The following is a 21,104-nucleotide window of genomic DNA, read 5'->3' as shown; positions in this document are numbered from 1 at the left end:
AAGAATACACCAGTTCTTAGGCTACCGAGTGCTTTGTGGGTGGACAAGCCAGTTGGAAACACTGGCAAGGTGCAAATACATTTAACAGTCAACAAAGCCAAGTGAGACAAGGACAAAAGGATTTTTAGTGCCTGCTTCATCTATCGATGAAGTACCTTGGCTTCTTATTTTCTTAACAGGCATCAGTCTCATAGCATTAAGACTGACTCTGTTGCAACTGTTCCTCATCCCACTGTAAGTACAGTGACCTGCTGTTTGTTTAGTGCCTAAATTAGCAAGTACACTTCAGGAGCTTAAGGAGACTCTCTGTCAAGTCTGAAGATTGTCCATAGTGTATTTGAGTGTCAGGTTTCTAAGATTATCATACCTTGTAATGCTATTAGAGATCTAATATTTCTTTGTGTCCCTTTCCCTCAAAAGCAGGTTGTTCTGATCATCTCAAGCTTTACCAGAATTCAGTGCCAGATGTCAGCATTCAAAAATTATTTTGGTTTCAGTACAAGTTTTATTCCTAATGCACTAATTTTAGTCCATATTAAATGCCTTTCATTTTTTTTGATTATGCACTAGGACACATTTTTTATCTCTGACTACAAAGGTTTTCAAAAATGGAAAGAAAAACATAGCTATTCTTGTACATTCACAGAAATCTGAGAGCAAGAACTTTAAAAAAAAAAAATGTGACAAAACTCAGAATATCACCTGTTTTTCCAGTGCTACCCATTTGGTAATAGCTGCCTGTAGAACAAAGACCCTTATCACAGCTTTGGTGAATTTGTTTGTATGTAACTATTTTTTCAGACTGTTTCTCTCTTGTTTCATTCTTTTTCTGAAATATATGAGGAAATTTTTACAGTCTAATTTACAAGTATTTGAAAATAATACAACTAGAAAGTTATTCAATGGATTTTTCCTGAGCTGTAGTTACAAGCTGGGCTCCAATATTAATTTGTCTTTTAATTTTATTCATTAAAAATACTTGTATTATCATATGATGTGCAAATTAGATTTTTTAAATTCATTATTTCCACAATACTCTTTTTGGCAGTTGTAGTTAATGTTTGATTCTGTAACAATTTTCATAAAATAAAATAAAATTTAAAAAATAAGGATCTTGAAGGCAAAACCTGAGCCTTTCCAGAAAGAGAGATTCTTCTTAAGACCTAATATGAAGCTTCATGAAAATATAAAGTTGTACTTTAATTAATCTGTCTTACCTTTGAAAGAATGCCAGGTTCTACTGTTTTGACAGGTGCTTTATAAGGTGTGTCCAAAGGTGGAGAAGAAGGACAAGAGGAATTGATCCTCACTTCCAACAGATCAGGACAGACCACAACCAAAGCAAAGACAGGACAAGGAGAAAGCTGCAGCTCATGGCAGGGAAAGAGGGAGGCATGACCTGAAATGGCAATGTGGCTCAAAACTCGTGCCAGAACTGGTGGCAACTGAGGTCAAGCTGCACTGAGCTAGAAAGGAGGCAGTGGTAGGAAGGCATGGTAGCTGAACTGCAGAGAATGAACATTGTATGCGAGTCTTAAAAATAAAGAAGAAGAGAGACGAAAGAACAGGAAGGGAGAAAATGAGAAAATTTAAAAGGAAATTAACTTCAAGCACAGTCACCACTGGCATGGATGGAGTAAGAGAAAGCAAATCTGACAGTAAAGTACTTTTGCAATCCCAATTTGAGCTTTCTTGGAGCCAAACTGTCTTTCTAGCGCAATCTCTGCATCACTTTCTGCCTGCCAGGAGAGCCCTCCCACGCCCTTTTTTGCTAGCCACATTTGGAATAATGGCGCTCCCCACTTCTTTAGCCCCAGCTATTTCCAGCTGTCCCTGCCATGCTCCCACATCCCTCCTATACAATGAATTAACTGTCAGCTGTGATTTGGGGGTGAGATTTAAGGACTAGCACATAGGTCTAGCAGATATGTACTGGCAAGCTTAGTAGCTGGCTTTTCACGCTCCACATGTATATATTTCTGTATGTATTTCTATATGTATATATTTCTACAAACGCATGCATACATACAGACATAAATATATATATGCATGCATGTATATAAAAGAAAAATTCCAGGGAAATCAAAGCCATGAGAATTCTGGAAAGGGCAGCTGAGGTACATAAGCAAAGAATGAGTTGGCAGTATTCAGTGTTACATCTTTTGTGCATACATTAGCTAAATAAACTGTTTTGAACTGTGTTTCCCATTCCTACTTGTAAATGTTAATATATTAGTGTTTCTATGTGCCTAATGCTTTCTGTTGGAAGTGCTGTTTGTTCAGAAACGGTGCTCCCAGGATAGTCAGCTCCTCCTGCTCCAGCAAGTTTGCTCCTTGTCCACTTTGTGCCCTGCCTAGTTGCTTTTGCTATAAACCCTCAGATGTTCTTCCTGGGTGGTTAGCAGTGGGCTTCAGATGACTTTACCCCTGCCTGCCCCCCATCTCAAGAGGGCTTTTGCAGAGGTTGTCCCTTGCCACTCCCTGAACAGCTCTCTTACTGTTTTTCCTTTGTTTGTCCTACTTTTCTTTTTATCCTTTCTTTCTTGAGAACCCAGAGATCCCTGAGGAAAGATCAGAGACACCTTTTGTGCTGCTCTGAAAGAGCCAGTTTAGATTTTCATTCACTTACTGCCTCAAGTCCTTATATATAATATATCAATAGGAGAAACCAAAGAAATACAGTCTGTTTGATGGAGTATATAAATAACCTTTGAGAAGCAACAGCAGGAAAGAAACATGAAACTCAGAAAGGAGTGGCCAATCTTGATTGCTGTGCCAATTTCTTTTACCTTAACAAAAAATTTTGACCTGCAAAGTGAGAATTCACCCAATTCACATTTCTAATTTTATCTTTCTGTTTGCCTTGTCTCCAATGTTGTGAATGTGCAGCAGAGATAAAAATTCCATCCAAGAAATCATCCTCTACTGCTGCCAGTTTTTTGACACATAACACAAGCTGTATTGTGATATGAGTAAAGCTCATAATGTGAGGAAGTGGATCTAAAAAGATATTTGTATGTTTAGCATACAGAACAGAAATGCAGAGGCACAGACTCACTCAAGTGTGCTACAAAATAAGTTTGTGTTTTGCAGACTGGATTCCTTCATGACAGGCTCGTTAAAAATTCTTGCTGCCAAATGCTGTTTGCTTTCACCTTCAAAACTGTCTGCATTACTAATAAACAACTCCACTTGGGAGTTATTTACATAAAGTGTTGTTCCTGTGAGTAGTGCAGTGCTAGGCGAAGGTGAGGAGGAGAGCACATGTTCAGTAAATTAATTCAAGGGTCTGATTTAAGGTACTGCTCAAAAACGTTGGTATAGTCTAAGCTGGTATGGCACATTCTGGATGGAGTCTGGCTTAGAGGACTTGACAGTAAGACAGGGGGATTTACTTCTGCTAAATTAACTCAGCTAATTGACTTTGCAAGCTTAAATACTTATTATTTTCAAGATTACTATCAGAACCTTGTTTTCTCTGTTTTGAGACTTTCCAGCCCAGTAAGCTCATAACTTCGTGTGGAATACAGGTTATTTGTGAGTTACCTAGCTTGCTATTCCTAAGTGTTTCTACTTGAACAGATGTCTATTATGTTATATCTTTCCTCTTCTCTGGGAGCGTTGTTGTCAGCCACTGGTGCATTCCCAATACACTACAGCCTTCAATGGTATGGCAGTTACACACTAATAATAGGAATCTGTAGGAAACTTCCTATACCATTATTGAAGGGCTGTTTCAAGGGAGAGCACAGGACAAAACCTGGTTAATGTGGTTACTGTAAAAATAACTAATATATATTCACTTTAGGATTTATTGTACTGTCAAATTCAGAGCCTTAAGTTTAACTCAGATGAACAGTCAAGATAATCTAGATTTACTCTTTCCATACCATTGATACATATATGTTAAAGGAGAGTTGGCCAAATACATACCAGGTTGCTATCTTCACACTGAACTAGAAACATAGTTTGCACTCAGTCTATACCTCTACGATGCCTCTTTCACTGTCTATAGATATGCATGCCCTATTCAGGATCTTTACTGATGGAAAAGCTTTAGTGGCCCTTTTAGCTATCGTATTTCTGGCAAAAGTTTTGTAATATGAAAGTATACATATAAGGATCTGGAGTACAAAAATGTTTGCAAATATCTAATTTCACTTATAATTGAAAAAAATAATTAAGGAAAAGAAAAACAAACCCACACACGAAAATCCATACCAGAGACATCAGAGTACACAAGGCCAAACTGTGCAAATCTCAGTCTTCCAAATACTCTGAACCATGGGCTATTAGCCAGTGTGCTGTATGCAATGCTTAGAAACTGGATAATTTCTGAAGTTCTATGTCCACTAAACCTTATCTTTCTGTGATTTAATATCTAAAATCTGGTGTCTATTTAAAAAAATGCCTAAGATAGGATCACCTAACCAGAAACTAGTCGAATTGTGGGAACTTCATTAAAAACAGAATTTATGAATGTGAATAATATTTGAAAGTATTTCTTGCAGTTACTGAGACCCATTTTGTTTTGACTAAGATCTTTAAAATACCTCTTTTTTGTCTTCTGTCCATGGAACTTTTCATAAAGCAGTCCCTCGCTGTCCTTCATTCCCTTCTTTTCCACTCTGCTTCTTTAATGAACAAGCAGTTGGCCTTACCAAACATTGCCTACACGGATGAAAAGGCCCACAAGATGGTCTCTATTTTCTGCCCACCAACGATGGAAACTAAGTGCCTTGATTAAAACGCCAGTCAACAACAAGTCGAATTTTTTTCTTCCTGAGGTTTATTTTATTTAGTTTGCTTAGAAATAAACATCAGTCAGTCCAAAATGTAGATGTTATATTTCAGAATTTAAACCTAAAATGATGGCTGTCAGATTCTAACTCCAAGGTCTTGCAAAAAAAGACTAAGATAACATAGTAGCAGGTAGTAACCATACCTGAATTGAAAAAGGCTTTTTTCAAGTACAAGTACAAAAGAGTACCTGAGGATAAAATCATAGTGATTTACAGATATAAATATGATGAAATATGGAAATTAGTTTTTTTCTGCTCAGCTCTTCCATAAAAATAAATGCTAATAAACAGAGAGAAAGGCCACTTAGATTGTTGCATCATCTGCTTCAAATACATTAAATCATTGTAATAAATTGTAATATTTAATATTAATGTTTTTGTTGTCTCTAATGTGTGGGCATTTATGAATATATTCTAGTCAGAATGGAAAGGAGATACTTATGAATGTGCAGAGCACAGAATTTTGACAGCATTTCTTACTAATATTTGGGTTCATTTCTTACATGATTGTAAACATTCTACTGAATAATTTGTACATTAGACCAATTACAATTTTAGTCACTTCCTTAAAGCAAGTGAATAGAAAGTAATACCAACAGGAATGTGATTATCAATGTTTGAAACCAATAAATTCCTCTTTGTTCATGGTCATCCATGTATGCCACACTGTAGAAAATCATCTTCTTTATCATGACATTAACATAATGTTACCTACAGGCACATATTAGGTGCCTGTATTGAAAACAAAACAAAACAAAATTCAAACAAACAAAACAAAAAAAAATAAACAAATACCTGGTTTCTTGCCATATTGACACAAATCAAATGCCTAGGTCCAGAAGAACATCCCCTGTCCCAAAGTCAGTTGGTGTTTGGATCTTCATCTGCAGCTTCATTTCCCTTTCTGTAAAATTATTTAACAACTTTTATCTTGATTTGTCTTCCTTTACACTAATTTTTCATTCTCTGTAATCAAGAGTGCTTAAAGCCCACACTACCTACCTTTAATGTTGCACAGAAAATAATTACAGTTTTATTGCTAGGACTGTTTATTCTTATTTGCAGAGAGACTCCAATGGAAATCACCCACAGCAAAATAAGATTTGCTTCAGTGACAGTGGGCTACTGCGTGTCATATGACTGTATTTCCAACTATATATGTCTCTGACTGACAAACAAGTAGATAGACACTGACAAAACTCATTTGAAAATCATATCTCTTCTGTACAGAAAGGCTGTGTGCTTGCTATAGGCCATATTTTCCTTCTGTCCCTCCCAGCTTTTTTCTCCAATATCAAGTAAATGAAATCAGCAAAACTTGTGAAAATGAAACTTACTCCATAAAATGTATACAAATAAATGGTTTGAAATAATGACAGGTAATATTTCTTCTGCTAATAAATCATTTTACTCAAGATTTCAATGATACTTTTTTTCTTACTGACAGACTATGACCTACTGAGAAAGAACTGATCTCTGACTATCAGAATACACACAGGCTTAGCATGAGATCCTGCATACCTTAATATTCAGTAATACCACCAGCAAATCTGGGAGTAGTTCTGTCAATGCAGCTATCCACCCTCCAGACCACAGTTGATATAGACTTAACCACCTCAGAATATAAGCAGAAAAGGTTTAGGTCTGTCTGACCTTTGCTGCAAAGATATAACCTAACCTCCTGTGAGACCTGTTAGAGTCTGGCTTCTGCATTAGCTTTCCATCTTGGAACACTGGAACTACATCAAGACAGTAGAGACTGCAATCCAGAATGAAGAGAATCCATGTGTTTTACCTAAAACCGTGTTTGGTTTCAGTAACTGTCTTGGTTATGTTTCTTATTCTATAAGTGGTTTCTGATGTATGTGGAAGGCCAATTATAAAGGAGTGTAGCCAGCAGGTTGAGGGAGGTGATTCTGCTCCTCTACTCTGCTCTGGTGAGACCCCACCTGGAGTTCTGTGTCCAGCTCTGGAACCCTCAGTACAGGAAAGACATGGACCCGAAGGAGATCGTTGAGTGGAGGCCATGAAAGTGATCAGAGGGCTGGAACAGCTCTCCTGTGAGGACAGGCTGAGAGAGCTGGGGCTGTTCAGCCTGGAGAAGATAAGGCACCAGGGAGACCTTATTGTGGCTTTTCAGCACTTAAAAAGAGCCTGTAAGAAAGATGGGGACAGACTTTTTAGCAGGGCATGTTGCGATAGGACAAGTGGTAATGATTTCAAGCTGCAACAGGGGTGGCTCAGACTAGACATGAAGAGGAAATATTTTATTATGAGGGTAGTGAAACACTGGCATAGGTTGCCCAGAGAGGTGGCAGATGCCCCATGCTGGACTAAATGAACTTTGAAGGCCTTTTCCCACACAAACTATTCTATGATTCTAATATCTTTTTTTATTATTATTATTATTCTATTAGCTTACAAGATAAATGATATATGTGTAAAGAAAGCTTACAAGATAAATGATATATGTGTAAAGAATGTGTATTGCCTTGTTCATAAGGCAATACTGATAGCCCAGGAACCACTTCAGAAAACATGCCAAATTAAGCATCGTTTATCACTGGTTATCCTTCTCTCTCTCTAGGAAGGCAAATTAAATAAATTTGTCCTTATTCTAAAGTAAACTATTTCTTACCCACTCACAAAATCAGAAGTAGTTTTATTAGTTTAAAAATTTCATTAAAATTTAATACATGCAGGTGATCTGTTAGACAGTTACCAGATTGTGCTGAAATGTTACACGTCTCATATAACATTTCAAATGTATATGGTTTAAAAATATTAAAAAGGTGTTCTGGAACAGGAAATACTTACACATTTCCTGTATTTCAGTTATTCCTATTGTCTCACAATTGCAGTACAGACGTGGGTGGTTATGCTAGACGTTGCATATATACATGTACATACATATATGTATACATATACATACATGCATATACATATATATGTATAGCAACAGGTAGTCCCTTCTGTGGGAATTTTTTAATGGAAATAGGTAAAAGAAGCAGTCAGAGAAAGGTTGACTTACAATTCTTACTTTCAAGTCATTTGAATGAGTGTGCTGGTTTGACTGAAAATGGGTTAATTTTCTTAATGCAGTTAGGAACCCTTTTTTTTTTTCCATAGCTAGCACACTCATTATTTGGACTTAGTTTGAGAACAAGAGATAACACCCCAGAACAGAGTTAATGTTTTTAATTGCTCTGGTCTGACAGCCAAGGACATTCTGAGTGCTCTGCCCACAGGTGTGAGGCAGCAAGGAAGGGGGGAAGGGATGGGGCAGAGCTTGACTGACATCCAGGCTGATCAATGAGAGTATTCCATCCCATTAGCATCATGCTTCTTATTTAAGGAGCTGGGAACTTCTTCTTTCACTCTGTCTTTTTCTCTGGGGTGTTCTTGCTCTGGCTCTGGGGTGCTTTCTTTAGAGCCATGGGAGTTTGATCTGGGACATTTAGTTTGGCCTTTTGCCATCTTGCAGAGGCCTCTGAGCCTTGCTGCCTTTTTCCTCTTTCTTTTCTCTTTGGGATCAGCTGTTGGGACTGAGTTGCTCCCTGGGACTGGCTGCTCCGTATGGCCAGAATTTGTTGAGGAATTACCTTGAGTATCTTTTTTTTATATTTTATACAGATATTTACTAGTAGTGTGTTAGTATTTTGTTATTTTATTAAACCATGTTTATCTTGGCCCAAGTTTCTCCCTTCCCTTTTGATTCTCTCCCCTATTGTGGTGGGGTGGGGGGTGAGTGAGCAGCTATTGTGGTTGTATTGCTAGCTCAGGTTAAACCATGACAACAAGATACAGAGAATGAGAGAGAAAACTGTTTTGAGGTAATGGACTGATAACAAACTTTTTTTTTTTTTTTTTGGTCAGATATCATCCTTATTTTAAATGCACTGCACCCCAGTTTTTATTTTGCAAGGCAGATTATATTGGTCCTGAAGCTGACAAGTGTACCAATGGCTTAAAATCTCAAGAACAGAACAACTAGACATTTCCTCTTTGATCGGGATATTTCCAGACTTCATGATCATCCTGATCTTACAATGAAGATGCTAAGGATGCTATTTTGTCCCAGCATTTTATCCGGGATGTGAGACTTTACCTGTCCCCTCTGTTGAACTGGGAAGGTACAAGGCAGGAGCAGGAGACAAGGTTCTTACCCAAGTCTCAAGCTGAATGACATGAACCCGTGAATGAGTCAGTATATATGACCTGACAGAGGGCCAGGCTATTCTGCTTCTCTCCACTTGCATCTGATGACAGAATGGATGCATCCCTCTTATAATGATTCAATGCAGAATTCTCCTTTTCCTGTTATTCCCAGTGTTCTCCACCTTAATTAGTTTTATGAATAGGATTGCAGAGTTATACAATAACTGCCATCAGAGTTTTCTTTCTATTGAAAAAAAAAATCATTTATTAATTTATTTGCAACATAAAAATTTTGTTTGTTATTATTTCAGGACACAGCAGGTCAGGAGAGATACAGAACTATTACCACTGCTTACTACCGGGGTGCAATGGGCTTCATTTTAATGTATGACATCACGAATGAGGAATCTTTCAATGCTGTGCAGGACTGGTAAGTAAAACCTGGAATTTTTATTAAATAGGACAGAGAATATTTGATATCAATCACCTACTGTGACAGTGTAAATTATTTTTGAAATCTTATTTCCAAATAAAGTACACAAGTATTCGTATGTCCGAGTATACAGTGAGGCTTTTTTTCTGGAAAGACAAATTAATACTTTAAAATGTGTTCCATATAATTAATTGTAACCAGTGTATTTTCTGTTATTTCAGCTGATGTATGTTATTCATACTACTAAAACCAGCTATGTGTTAGTCTGGAAAGTAACTGCTAAGATACCAAGAAGTGTTTCCATATTTCACACAAAAAAAATGAGATACCATGTGTCAGGGCTGTCTTTTAATTTAATTTTTCGTCGTGTTACTTTTAACCACAGACGGTTACACATTATGCTGTCAGTCTTGTACCTCATGTAAAAACGATGAGCAAACTTCATCCAAATAGCAGAACCTAAAATTACTAGTGGTTATATCACCTTGTATTATGTGAATGTCAAGATGTCTCTGTAAAAGTGTGTCATTTTGATCAGATAGGGGTCCGTCAGCATCCAAACAACCTAAGGCTTTTTTCAAGCTGACCCAAAAGGAAAGGTAAAGTTAATATCAGTGATCTGTTCCTTCACAAGTTATTTTAATATCTGAGCTCCTCCTGGCAGTGCTCTGAGTAACAGGAATAGCGTTTGTCCTGTGTGTTCTATGTGTTCTCTTGTATGCCATTGCCATGAGAGAACTGTGTTTAAGAAAGGATTTTGTTTGGAGTTTTTGTGATTTGTTCAGTATGTTTCTCTGGCTTTTTGAAACTTGTTTAAAGATATACACTACTATGTACTTCTTTCAAGACAGGCAAGTTCAGAAACACATTTCACACAAAGTAAGAGGCAGTGATGCTGTGATGCCTGTTTCTAACAAGAATTGTTACTCAGCCTCAGACTCTTCAAGAAAAATAAAACTTTTCCACCCTCTTCTATTAATTATTGTGACAGAAAGTGTCACTATAGCCATGGAACACCTTCCCTCTCTACACCTGCAGTTTTTCTTGGTCTGTATATACTGAGCCTGGTCATTAACCATTCTGAAAATAAGAACTGAGAATCTTAGCTCAATTCTGCTCTGCAACTGGGATCCTGGGTTGCTTAACATTTCCTATGTAAGCATTAGGCATGCGGTCATTCGCACTCTTCCAGGGAAAAGGGGCACCTCCAGTGTGTCCCACCTTCTCCTCTTCATCAGTTATCTGTACAGTTGCACACCAAATTGCTCTTATGACCATCTATTTCCATTTACTAGAGAAGTGATAAGCTGACATGATGAGTATAGACCAGACAACCAGCTTTTCAACAGCTGAATGTATCTGAGAGGAGTTTTGCTTGATACTCCCAGAGGAAGACATATTTGCTCACTGTGACTTATTACACCAAAGGGATGTTCTGCCCATTTTGTATAATACAGGCTGGAGGCATCGTGCTGAGTGCTTGCTGTTACACATTTGTGAGTGCTGTTCTGTTCAACAGCATGAGACAGAATCTCCTGCCTAGCAGGACATAGCTGAAAGTTTTTTTGTAGATGCTGCTGGTAAAGCTAGAAAAAGAGGGAATAAAGGAGTACATCTAGCCTCACAGCTGAACCTGCAGTTGTGGCTGCCAGCACCTCTGAGTCCTGGGCCTGCCAGCTGAAGCACCTTCTTGCTTTGCCTCTGCTATCCTTTTGTTCATGGGCTATTTCTGTTCAAGCACTGGGTTAACCAGGTGATAATGGTTGTCTGGGACTAGCTGTAATCTTCAAGTCTCATTGCCCCATCTCTGGGCAAACCAGATGGCATATCATGTATTATCTAGCTTCCTCTGACACAAAGGTTTCCTTATAGCAAGTGTAAATTTGAGCACTTATTATTGATTTTCCCAGCTAATTGTTTTCCATCATTCTAGATCTCATATGACTGGTGCTCTTTATCTCCTGGTGAAAAATAACTAGGCTTCATACTAATTTTAAAAAGTCCCTATCAAATGAAACAAAAAAAATATTTAAGAGCTATGGAGTTCTTAAATGTAGTGAAATATTATTTTTCCATCATTTTTATCTAGAAGCTGTACAAACAGTTAGCAGCTACTACAGAAATAAGGTAGACAAGAAGAATTGCATTATTATATCCCGAAATCTTCTTCTGACCAGTCATCTGCATGATGAAAGGGATGACAGAGAGGCAGAGTGCCACACTTGTCAGGATGAGACATAGATTTTCTCGTTATTTTTATTTCTAATTTTATGAGCCCAGTTGCTGCCCTGCTTCCTCTGTTTTATTCCTCCCATCTCACAGCTGATAATCGATTTTGATTAGCCCATTCTCCAATGTTGATAGTAATTACAAACCTACAGCTTGCTTCTGAATGTGAGAGAAGTTAAAGAAAACTCTCAGTTACCAATGCTGAAGAAAAGTAGCCATGACTATGCACATGTGTCTGCTCATTCATGAAATGCGGGGGGAGGGAGTGGGAGCTTTTAAGCCTCTGTGGGGCTTAAAATGCTTTTCTCTGTGACAAATGTGGCTCTGAAGGCAGTGGTGTCATTTCATACACTTGCATAACAGGCCAAATCCAAGCTCAAATCACATCAGCTTCAAGGCTTGATCTAGAAAATGCACTGCAGTCAGGACAGTGGCCCTACAGGTACCTTTTAGATTTGTATAAAGGAGTTTGGTTTAACTTGTGAATTGGGATGTTTCTTTAAAAGCAGTTAGTTCAAATTGGTTGTGCTTACATTGAAAGGCATTCTTTTCAGTCTGAAGTTTGGCTGACATTTTTCCTTTATAACAGATGGATAGTTGTACTTCTGGACGCCATGCCGAGGTCTGCATGAGTCTATTCATCTGTGAGGAATTCTATATCTAATTTAACTATTAACATTTTACACTTAAAAAATCATTACCTGTAATTTTATCTAACCTATTAGCACCAATACGCAACAGTATAGCAGCCACGCATTTGTGCGCCTCTCCGTGGGACTGTGAAAGGGTTTTGTCTAAAAGCTTAGCTAAATGACTTGAAGGTCCAATAGATTTCAACAATGCTGCAGAGACTCCAGAAAATATTCATACCTTCCCTTCTCTAATTGAAATTTAGAAAAACATTAAAGACTGTGAATGATGGTAACAAGTTACATTTGTAACCTAAATAAAGATTTTTTTTTTGTTGCGATTCAAAAACTTTTGGTATGAGAAATCTGGAATTGGTACTTCTGGTAATTCTGCTGTATGTATACCCAGTGATTTATTGCCTTCAGTCTCATCCAGAGGATGATGCTAAGAATACACTGTCACTGCTCACATCCTATAGTTGTTTTGTTACTTTAGAATTGCTGCCTTCTAGGGTATATTTAGGGGATATATCTAGGGTATATTCAACTAACCTGTGTTCTCTGAATAGCTGTGTTCCTCATATGCTTTAACATGCTTAGACTGACCTATAAAATTGACAAGTCCTTCATAATTTTTTACCATTGGAGTGTTTTTTATGTCATCTGTGGACTTTATCATCGGTTAGTATAAATGTTTAGAAACTTCAATAATATAATTGAAGAGTATTTATCTTCAATTTCAGGTCTGTTTCCTCTGAAAAATATGCCAATGGTACTATTCACAGCACTGAATGGTATAGATACAGTATAGTATTTATAGATACAGACTTTCAGAAGTTCACAGGGACCAATGGTTTCTGTTTTTTATTCAGGGAGTGTGGATGTCTGAAAATCTGGCTCCTAGCTGAAACAGTAAATTGATCATGCTTTGACTCAGCAGATTAGGTTAATTTCAAATCAAAGCCAGCAGAATGAAATACTGATTGTATGCCCTTCATCTGTGCCGATAATATATGGGAGATGGTTACTGGGAATTTGGTCTAGACAAAGACAATAGAACTGAAGCAGTGGACATCAGGTAAAACCAGAGCAGATAATTGAGCTGTGCAATATAAGTTCAGCTGTTACCAGAAATTAGATGGGCCTGTGTTTCCTACAACATTCATAGCTAGAATTAAATTCTTCAAGGTATCATTTGAGATTATTTTAAATAAGAACCTTAAAGAGTGCCTATGCTACTATCAATTCAATTTAACATTCAGAATTAAGTCTTTAAAAATATCAGCATTCATTACAACATGGCATTTGTCAGCTGGATTTACTGGGCATGGCAGTACTAGTTGTCATTCTGGACAACATTGTGGAAAAAAGCTGCTCAATTTCTTCAAACTTTAATCTTTTTCTTTCCTTCTAGCACCTCAAGTGAACTGTAAGTTAGTAGCTACAGTTACAGTACACTACAAGTTGCTTTTTTGTGTGTTCTGTCACGTCTCTCTTGTAACAAGAGATATGATGGCATTTTTAAAATTTTTATTAAGGGAAAAAATAAAATTGGGAAATACATTAGCATGTTAATGGGCAAATGTAAGAAGTCCTCAAAGCAAATTAAGGCCATCAGGTTAGTGTCAGCACTGCTAAAGGGTATAGTGTTTTGAATGATAACTTCTTTCTACTTCCACCTCTAAAATTTCAGTCTTATGTTCATGCTCAGCATATGCTTGATCTACAGATAGGCTATTTTTCTTTTTACCCCTCAATGTTGAATACAGTTCTATCATTTAAGAAAAATCCATTGTCTGCTGTATATGAGGGAACAAATCTGGAAAGCGCTTCTAGGCAAATTTAGCCTCCATCCCTCTTTCCCAAAAGAGATGACCTGACCTGCAGCACAATTTGTGCTGTTCTGCTGCACAGAGTGCAGACACAAGCCATGTGTGCCATTCCCTGCGCAACCTCGGAGCTCTGTTCCCTGGGGCTCTGTCCCAACATGACCTGCACTGTGTCCACTAGCAATCCGCACATAAACTGTCTGCCGTGCAGCTGAAAGCAACTGCCACACAGCAATGCAGCTTAGAGCTGGCTGGAAAAATATTCTGAGTGTGCCAATATTAAATGTATTAACTTGGGCACAGATTTAAGCAGATTCCTTTTTTGCCATAGTTTTAGTTTTCAGCCAAGCAGGTGCGAGAAATTGTACATTGGTGGATAGTTTCATGGGTTTTTTTCCTATTTGAAAGAAAAGAATGAAATGCTAATACTGCATAAATTATATCCTGTGAAAAGAAGACAGTGAAATTTAAGGATTAATACTTCAAAATAATCACAGCTTGGTATATTTTTTTCCATTGTATCTAAGTCTTTCTTGTGACAATGGGTGAACATAAGGGAAAAGAGGACTGGCATTCTTTATAGACTTAAATATGGGAAACAAAAAACACATTTTAAAGTTTGAAATATTGTTAGTGGTTGTAATTACAGGAAATTTACAGTTTTCTCTTTTAGTGTACACTATTGGAAATCAACTTTTTAATGCACAAAATGAGGCTAAGATTCTTTTCATTTTTCACTTTTTATGCCTGTAAGAAGAAATAAGGCCAGTTGCAAACTATATCTTTTCTTTCTAAAAAAAAATTTTATTCCTCACTCAAAATAGTATCAAGATAGTTATCAAAAAGTTATTTTTGGTGGACTGTTTTAAAATATTTAAGCATAACTCTGTATTCCAGGTCAGTTTGCTTAGCCATTTTTCACCCATTGTCTTCCACAACGTTTCTCCCAGCATATCCAAAAAATAATATCCCCACATTTCAACTGCAAAGGCAATGCATATGCTTAGATATTTGAACATCAGCATATTCTGCAACTAAATCTTCCTTTAAAAAAAAAAAATCTATGGTGATAGGAAAATGTTCTGAATCTTCCTTTAAAAAAAAAAAATCTATGGTGATAGGAAAATGTTGCAAATAGAGAGTTTTATATTTTTAATTACAATTTCCTGTAATTTTCAGCAGATCACTCATGACAGACCAACAAAAAAAAAAAATCTTTGAAATATCTTCAATGTCATCCAAACTATTTTTTGTTTCTTGAAGTTCTGGATGTCCCAGAAAGTAATGTATTACCCTCTCTTATCACTGACATTGCCAAATACATGGCTTTAGGTTTTTTTTAACGGCTCTTCACGATAAAATATCTGATGTTAGGCTTAAACAGCACAGTAGCCTGAACAACATTACCTTGATGAAGATATTTTCTTATCTTTTTCTTTTTACTAAAAGTTCATTTTAAATAGGCATATTACAAATGGAAATTTATGCAAATCCTTATCCAAGTGTTTTTGTCTTGAAAATAGCAAACCTTTGATTTAAAAGTTCAAATCTCATCATAAAATGTTTTCAGTAGATTTACTGTCAAAAAAAATTATTCACTCACTGTAGTAGCTAATCAGGAAATACAGCTGTTAAGTTTATGTAAAATTTTTCATTCTTTCCTATTTTTATGTTCTTAAAGTATAGAAAGAAACACACTTGTGCAACTTAAATTATCCATATGTGGTTCTTGGTCATGTTGGCCTTTACTCACACTTGCTTCTTTCATTAATTTTGCTGTGGGACTAACTGCTTCTGCAGAAGGTCCTATAGTCCCCTTGAGCCTCCTTCACTATAAATGTGCCATTTTCTTAGATACTAGGCAGCCACCCAATATCAGGGTGTTAATTCAACTCTCCTCAGCTGCATCAAACCATATTAACTTTGCCTACGTAACCTAGTAAGAAAAAGTAATAAATACTGCCTGAACAGAATGATCTCAGGGTGACTTTCTTTCCCCTCAAATCTGAGCAGCACAGTCCAGTCATGAAGACGTTGATAGTAACTACTCACCCAAATCATGCTGGGTCACTGCTGTCTGAGTGGAGCTACACAGTGGAGCCAATCTCAGTAACATGCTCCAAGAATTCACCACTGAGAGTCTCATTTGACTTCCGATGGACCTAAGTGGCCTAGTGAATGGCTTAAATAACTGCCTTTTTTAATCATCTCACATGGCAGTTGATCAGCACAGCTGTTGAAAATAACTAGACATGACTTATTGCAGCATCACAGACTGCACCCTCTCTGTTAGCACCAGCTGCAGACTGGTAACTACATCATGAGTGTGGCTGCACCCCTTTTAGAGCCTCTACCCCTACAGATAAGGGTCGGCTACAGTTCTGGGGATTAATTTCTTCTTGTTAGAGCTGGGCAGTAGTAAGGAAGGTGGCATCACTCCTTTCCTAAGCCAGTTTTACTCACTCATAAAAGTGTCTTGTGGTAGTACTGTCTGATATGAACCCACCAAAATCCCTTATTGGATGAAACCTGTCAAATCATTCCTAGCTACTATCTACATCTGGCAAGAAGAGAGCTCTGGCTTAACTATCCTCACTCTTCAGTTCTAATTCCCAGGACCATATGTGGCAGAATTATCCTCTAGTTGGTGAATTTCTGCCCCTTGCTCTTTATGATCACACAACAAGAAACAGAACATGCCTGTTTTGTAATCTTCTGTCTTTCAGATGGCTACCCAACTGGACACCAATAATTAATAGTAATAGTGCAGATGTGACAGTGTGAACATAAACATACGTTGTGGGACTAGAAGTTTCACAGTGGAGTTTCATTGCATGGCTGATGAGGCAATATAAATACTCTGCTATTTAGAGAACTGTTAAATTAAGGAGGTGTCTTCTGTTCTGTACCAGATCCCGCTCTTCAGAAATGATCACTGAGGGCTATGCTGAAGTAGATGAAAGCAAACCAGATGATCAGATTAACCTCTAAATGTTGCCATGCTGAACTGTTATCCATTAATTAGACTATACTGAGATACTCTTAATGAGATTTTCAGTTTTGTCTGGTTTTGCATGGTCTGTAAGATAACACTTCTATTTTTCAAAAAGTTAAAGTGGAAAATGCCTTTGAGAGGCCAGTAATGAGATGCTGGAGTTTATCAGGAAGATAAACAAACTTAATCATGGTAATATAAGCATATACTAAAGAAGGCACATGAAAGACTGATTCCAATATTGTCTAGTCTGTCTCTTTATTTCATAGACAGAGCCAGTAGCAAAAGAAACAAAACCTGGCATGTGATCATCAACTCACAATATTTAATTCTGTTGGTAAGAAGGTCATAAAACCTTGTGGCAACCACAGTTTTTATTGGCTGAACCATAAATAATGTGCTCTTTTTATCTCCCTGTAACTGTGCATGTTGACAAAGTTACACTATCAGTCAGAATTCCCAAATGAAATCTCTGCTGCCAGCCAACAACATGTGAGTCTTATCAGTGACTCAGTAATGTCTCTAAACAGTTCCCACTCTCAGCTCAAGGTGCAGAAGATTTACTTTTCTTCATGCTCTAATCTCTAAATCTGTTATTCTTAAATTCAGAGGAATATTATGGCCCCTGCATCAAACTCAAACCTTGAGATTTGCTGAAGGAGCTCTTCCTTTGGGGGATTTCAGTTTTGCAGTTGTCTTCTGTGGACTGGGATATGTCAGTAGCACTAAAGGCTGCAGCTTCATTCATGCAGCCTGGAGGTTATTTGTTCAAAAAGCCAACAAAACCTAGACTGTGTGAGTCAGGAGCAAAGTACTGTACAGCCTTTGGGCCATCTGAAGAGGTTTAACTGAACTCCCTCTCCCTCATTAGCTTCCTCACCTCTGTTCCCCTTGGGTCACCTCCTTTCTCCTGCAACCTCCTCTGCTTTTGATTTCTCCTCTCTTCTGCATCTTATTTCAACATGGCTTGTTTGGATTGTCAAGCATTCTCAGTTTTAAAAAGATGATAGATATGTGAGATACAGACTGTGTGTGGGTGACTACAACAAGTTTTACTGGAATTCAGCCCTCTGATAAAGTAGGAAAAGTGCCATCAGTGTTCTAATATTAAAATGCAAACTGCAAAGTGACATCCAATGTAACCCGATAATAGTGCTTATTGTCAAAGCACAACTTAATGCTATTTAGGTCTGGCCTAAAAATGAAGCAACCTTTCGAGTGTCTTTCATCAGAATATTGGAAAGCCTTGCCACTAAACTAAGACACTCATAGTGTATGTTTAATAATGAGTGTTTCCAATTAAAAAAAAAAAAAAAAGGTCTAATTTTTTCAGTCCTATTTGTTGTTTGAGTCACTGCCAAATCCACGTAGAGAACATAAAGGCATGAAAAATATAACTTTTGGAAATTTCAGTTTCAAGTCATGAACGGTGACTTAAAACTATTATGGTAGTAGATTCCAGCTGGCTGCCAAAACTGATTGCATGGTACTTAAAGAACTGTATATTTCAGCTTCTTAGGAGGTTCAGGACACAGATATTTTCCAAACAGACTATATCTGGTACAAATCCAGCACATCTGTAAAAGCATTAAAACCTATCTCTATCTGATTCTTACAAAAAATCCAAAGCTATAGCGTTGAGAAGGAGTTTACATCAGAAATCTATTTTTATTCAGTGCAGGTGTGACAGGTATTTCCTGCTTCCAACCCCTAGTAATACAGTTAGCATAATTAATGCCATTATATAAGGCAAACCGCCATCCTCTGTGACCAAGCTGGTCTTGTATTTGTTCCCTTTCCCCTCATTGTGAGGCCCTGTAGATCCTGTGAACCAAGTAGACAAACCAAACAGGTTTCTTCTTCCCCTTCCTACCGGCCTCAAGGTGCCTGGATGCCAGGCTGATTACTCCCTTCCTCATGAGCCTTGAAGGTCCTGGGCACCTGGCCAACCTGGTGGGGGCAATGATCCTGTCACAGAGCAGACAAGTGTAACAGCACACAGAGCATTTTCCTTAAAATCAAACAGTTACCAATCTTAAGTGGGGAACCCGGACCAGAACCACTGCTGGACAGTGGGACCCATGACCCCACATGGCCAGGGATGCCTCCATCACCATCTGTGTCCTCTGAGGACTGAGTGAGTGTCTCGTCATCTTTCATATGATTTTTGATTTTAGATTACAGCTGTTATGCTCGTATAGCAAAGCGTGTAGTAAGATGTGACCCAATCTGCAGAGGCTCTAAGTGATTAGAAGTCATACATTAAATTCTGTATTATGCTTCTTCTAGATTGCACTACATTGATTCCGCTTGTAGAAAACCTGTGCCATTCTAATCATAAATTCTGTGCTATACTAAATGTAAAATTCTGTTAAGGAAATAAAGCTTTAATTGTAACTACTGTTTAGTGCCATCATCATTCTGCCAGGCATCCCTAAAAATAACCTGTCTGTCCCTTAGTGTCAGGTGATAGAATGTTAAAGACAAACATTTCTGAATTTCTAGGTTTATGAATGTAGAATTATTATAAAATAAGGAAAAAAATAATAGAAAATATCTTGTTAATCCAAATCAGAGGTTCTACTTCTATACAGTACTCACTCGTTTCCCACAATACAAAAGGAATAAGGGCCCTTCTCCTTCTGAGGAATAAGTAGGGCAGAAAAGCCTGTCTTCTATTTGGGCCAAGATTTTGTGTGTTTCTTAAATAGGCTTTAGCAGAAAGCGTACTTCAACAGCATCTGGTTTCTCTAAACACCATGCGACACCTGTGCAGAACCAGCAGTGAAAACAGTGAACCTTGGACCTCACAAGGTGCTTATAAAACTCCTCAGGGGGACCAGAGGAGGGACTGCCTTTCTACTTCAATCCTTCTCTGTGCTGTCCACCACCTCAGTGGCTGAACACGTTGCCATTGCCTTTGCTGTATAATGCAGTGCTGCACAGAAAGATGCAGACTAGCTGAAATGCCCCAGTGAGATTCTGGGAAAACAGTGTTTCCAGTACTGAAGCTAATTTGCTCCACACAGACTTGGGTATCTATGTGCTGTGCTTGGTTCGTGCAGTATAGACCTTATGTCTAAATTATTCCTGCAAAGTCATTGCAGTTCTCCCTGTGACAAAACCCTGCATACATAGCCTCAGCAATTTAAGTATGCTCATTGCCTGATCCATGGGATCAGGCAGTGACAGCTCAGTGATCAGATGTAACAAGTATTTAATCTATACGTTAGTGCTTCAGCAGGAGATTGTGAGCTGCGGACAGGGAATTAGAAGGCACTGGGTCTTGGCATAACTCCTGGAAACACCGAGCAAAGTGTGGAGAAGCAGATGATACATACCAGGTCAGCTCTAATTCTACCAGGGACAATAGGGATCTCACTCCATCCTTTCATCTTTCTTGCCACCACTGTGATTTTTAAAAAATGCAATTAAACTTTGATTCACACATGAAATCACAGGACGAGTTGTAGCTGCCCAGTATTCACAGCGGGGAAGGCTTTCATAAGCTCTCCACCCCCCTCTACTTGTAGCAAACATGCTCTGCCATGAATTCACATCATAAGAGGAACATACTCCAAGGGGAAGAATAAATCAATGTATTTTATCTTGAATTGCCTCCTGTCACTTGCACTGTAAATCTCTATTTACAGTGCTTTGTTCACAGCAAGTGAAAAGAAGGTGCGATATCAATTAAAAAACATGAACTGATAGGGAATTACTCCCCTGGAAAACCATAATACTGTCAAAACTGATTTCGGGCCCAGTTTGACAGAGACAAATATGCATGATATCCCCAGTTTTTCCATATTTACATTTTAAACTGTGTATTTCAGATGTACACTAAACATCAAATCTAGAATCTGTCCTGTGAGTCGGTTGTTTTTCCTATTGTTCCTGGAGGGCAAAACTGTAGGCAATCCATACTAACTGAACACATGAAATACACACTTAGCTATATGTATATATTAGCAGAGGCAAAGTGTACTAAAGAAAGCAAAAATAAAGAAAAAATTCTGTTTCAAAACA

At 37.8% G+C, this 21,104-nt stretch overlaps 1 protein-coding gene across 1 annotated transcript in view; it reads left to right on the top strand.

Annotated features, from left to right (window-relative positions):
* The window catches only part of RAB3C (RAB3C, member RAS oncogene family), a gene marked incomplete at both ends in the record, with an annotated part of 114,125 nt that overhangs the window by 46,813 nt on the left and 46,208 nt on the right, over nt 1-21,104 (top strand). The window contains one exon of the mRNA XM_080362651.1: nt 9,272-9,390. Coding sequence (XP_080218777.1) covers nt 9,272-9,390 — 119 coding nt within the window. The remainder of the gene's footprint in view (nt 1-9,271; nt 9,391-21,104) is intronic.

Source organism: Nesoenas mayeri (genome assembly GCF_963082525.1).
Source record: "Nesoenas mayeri genome assembly, chromosome: Z".
NCBI classification, from domain to species: domain Eukaryota; kingdom Metazoa; phylum Chordata; class Aves; order Columbiformes; family Columbidae; genus Nesoenas; species Nesoenas mayeri.
The sequence above is the reverse complement of the archived record's forward strand: the minus strand, read 5'-3'. Positions and strand labels throughout refer to the sequence as shown.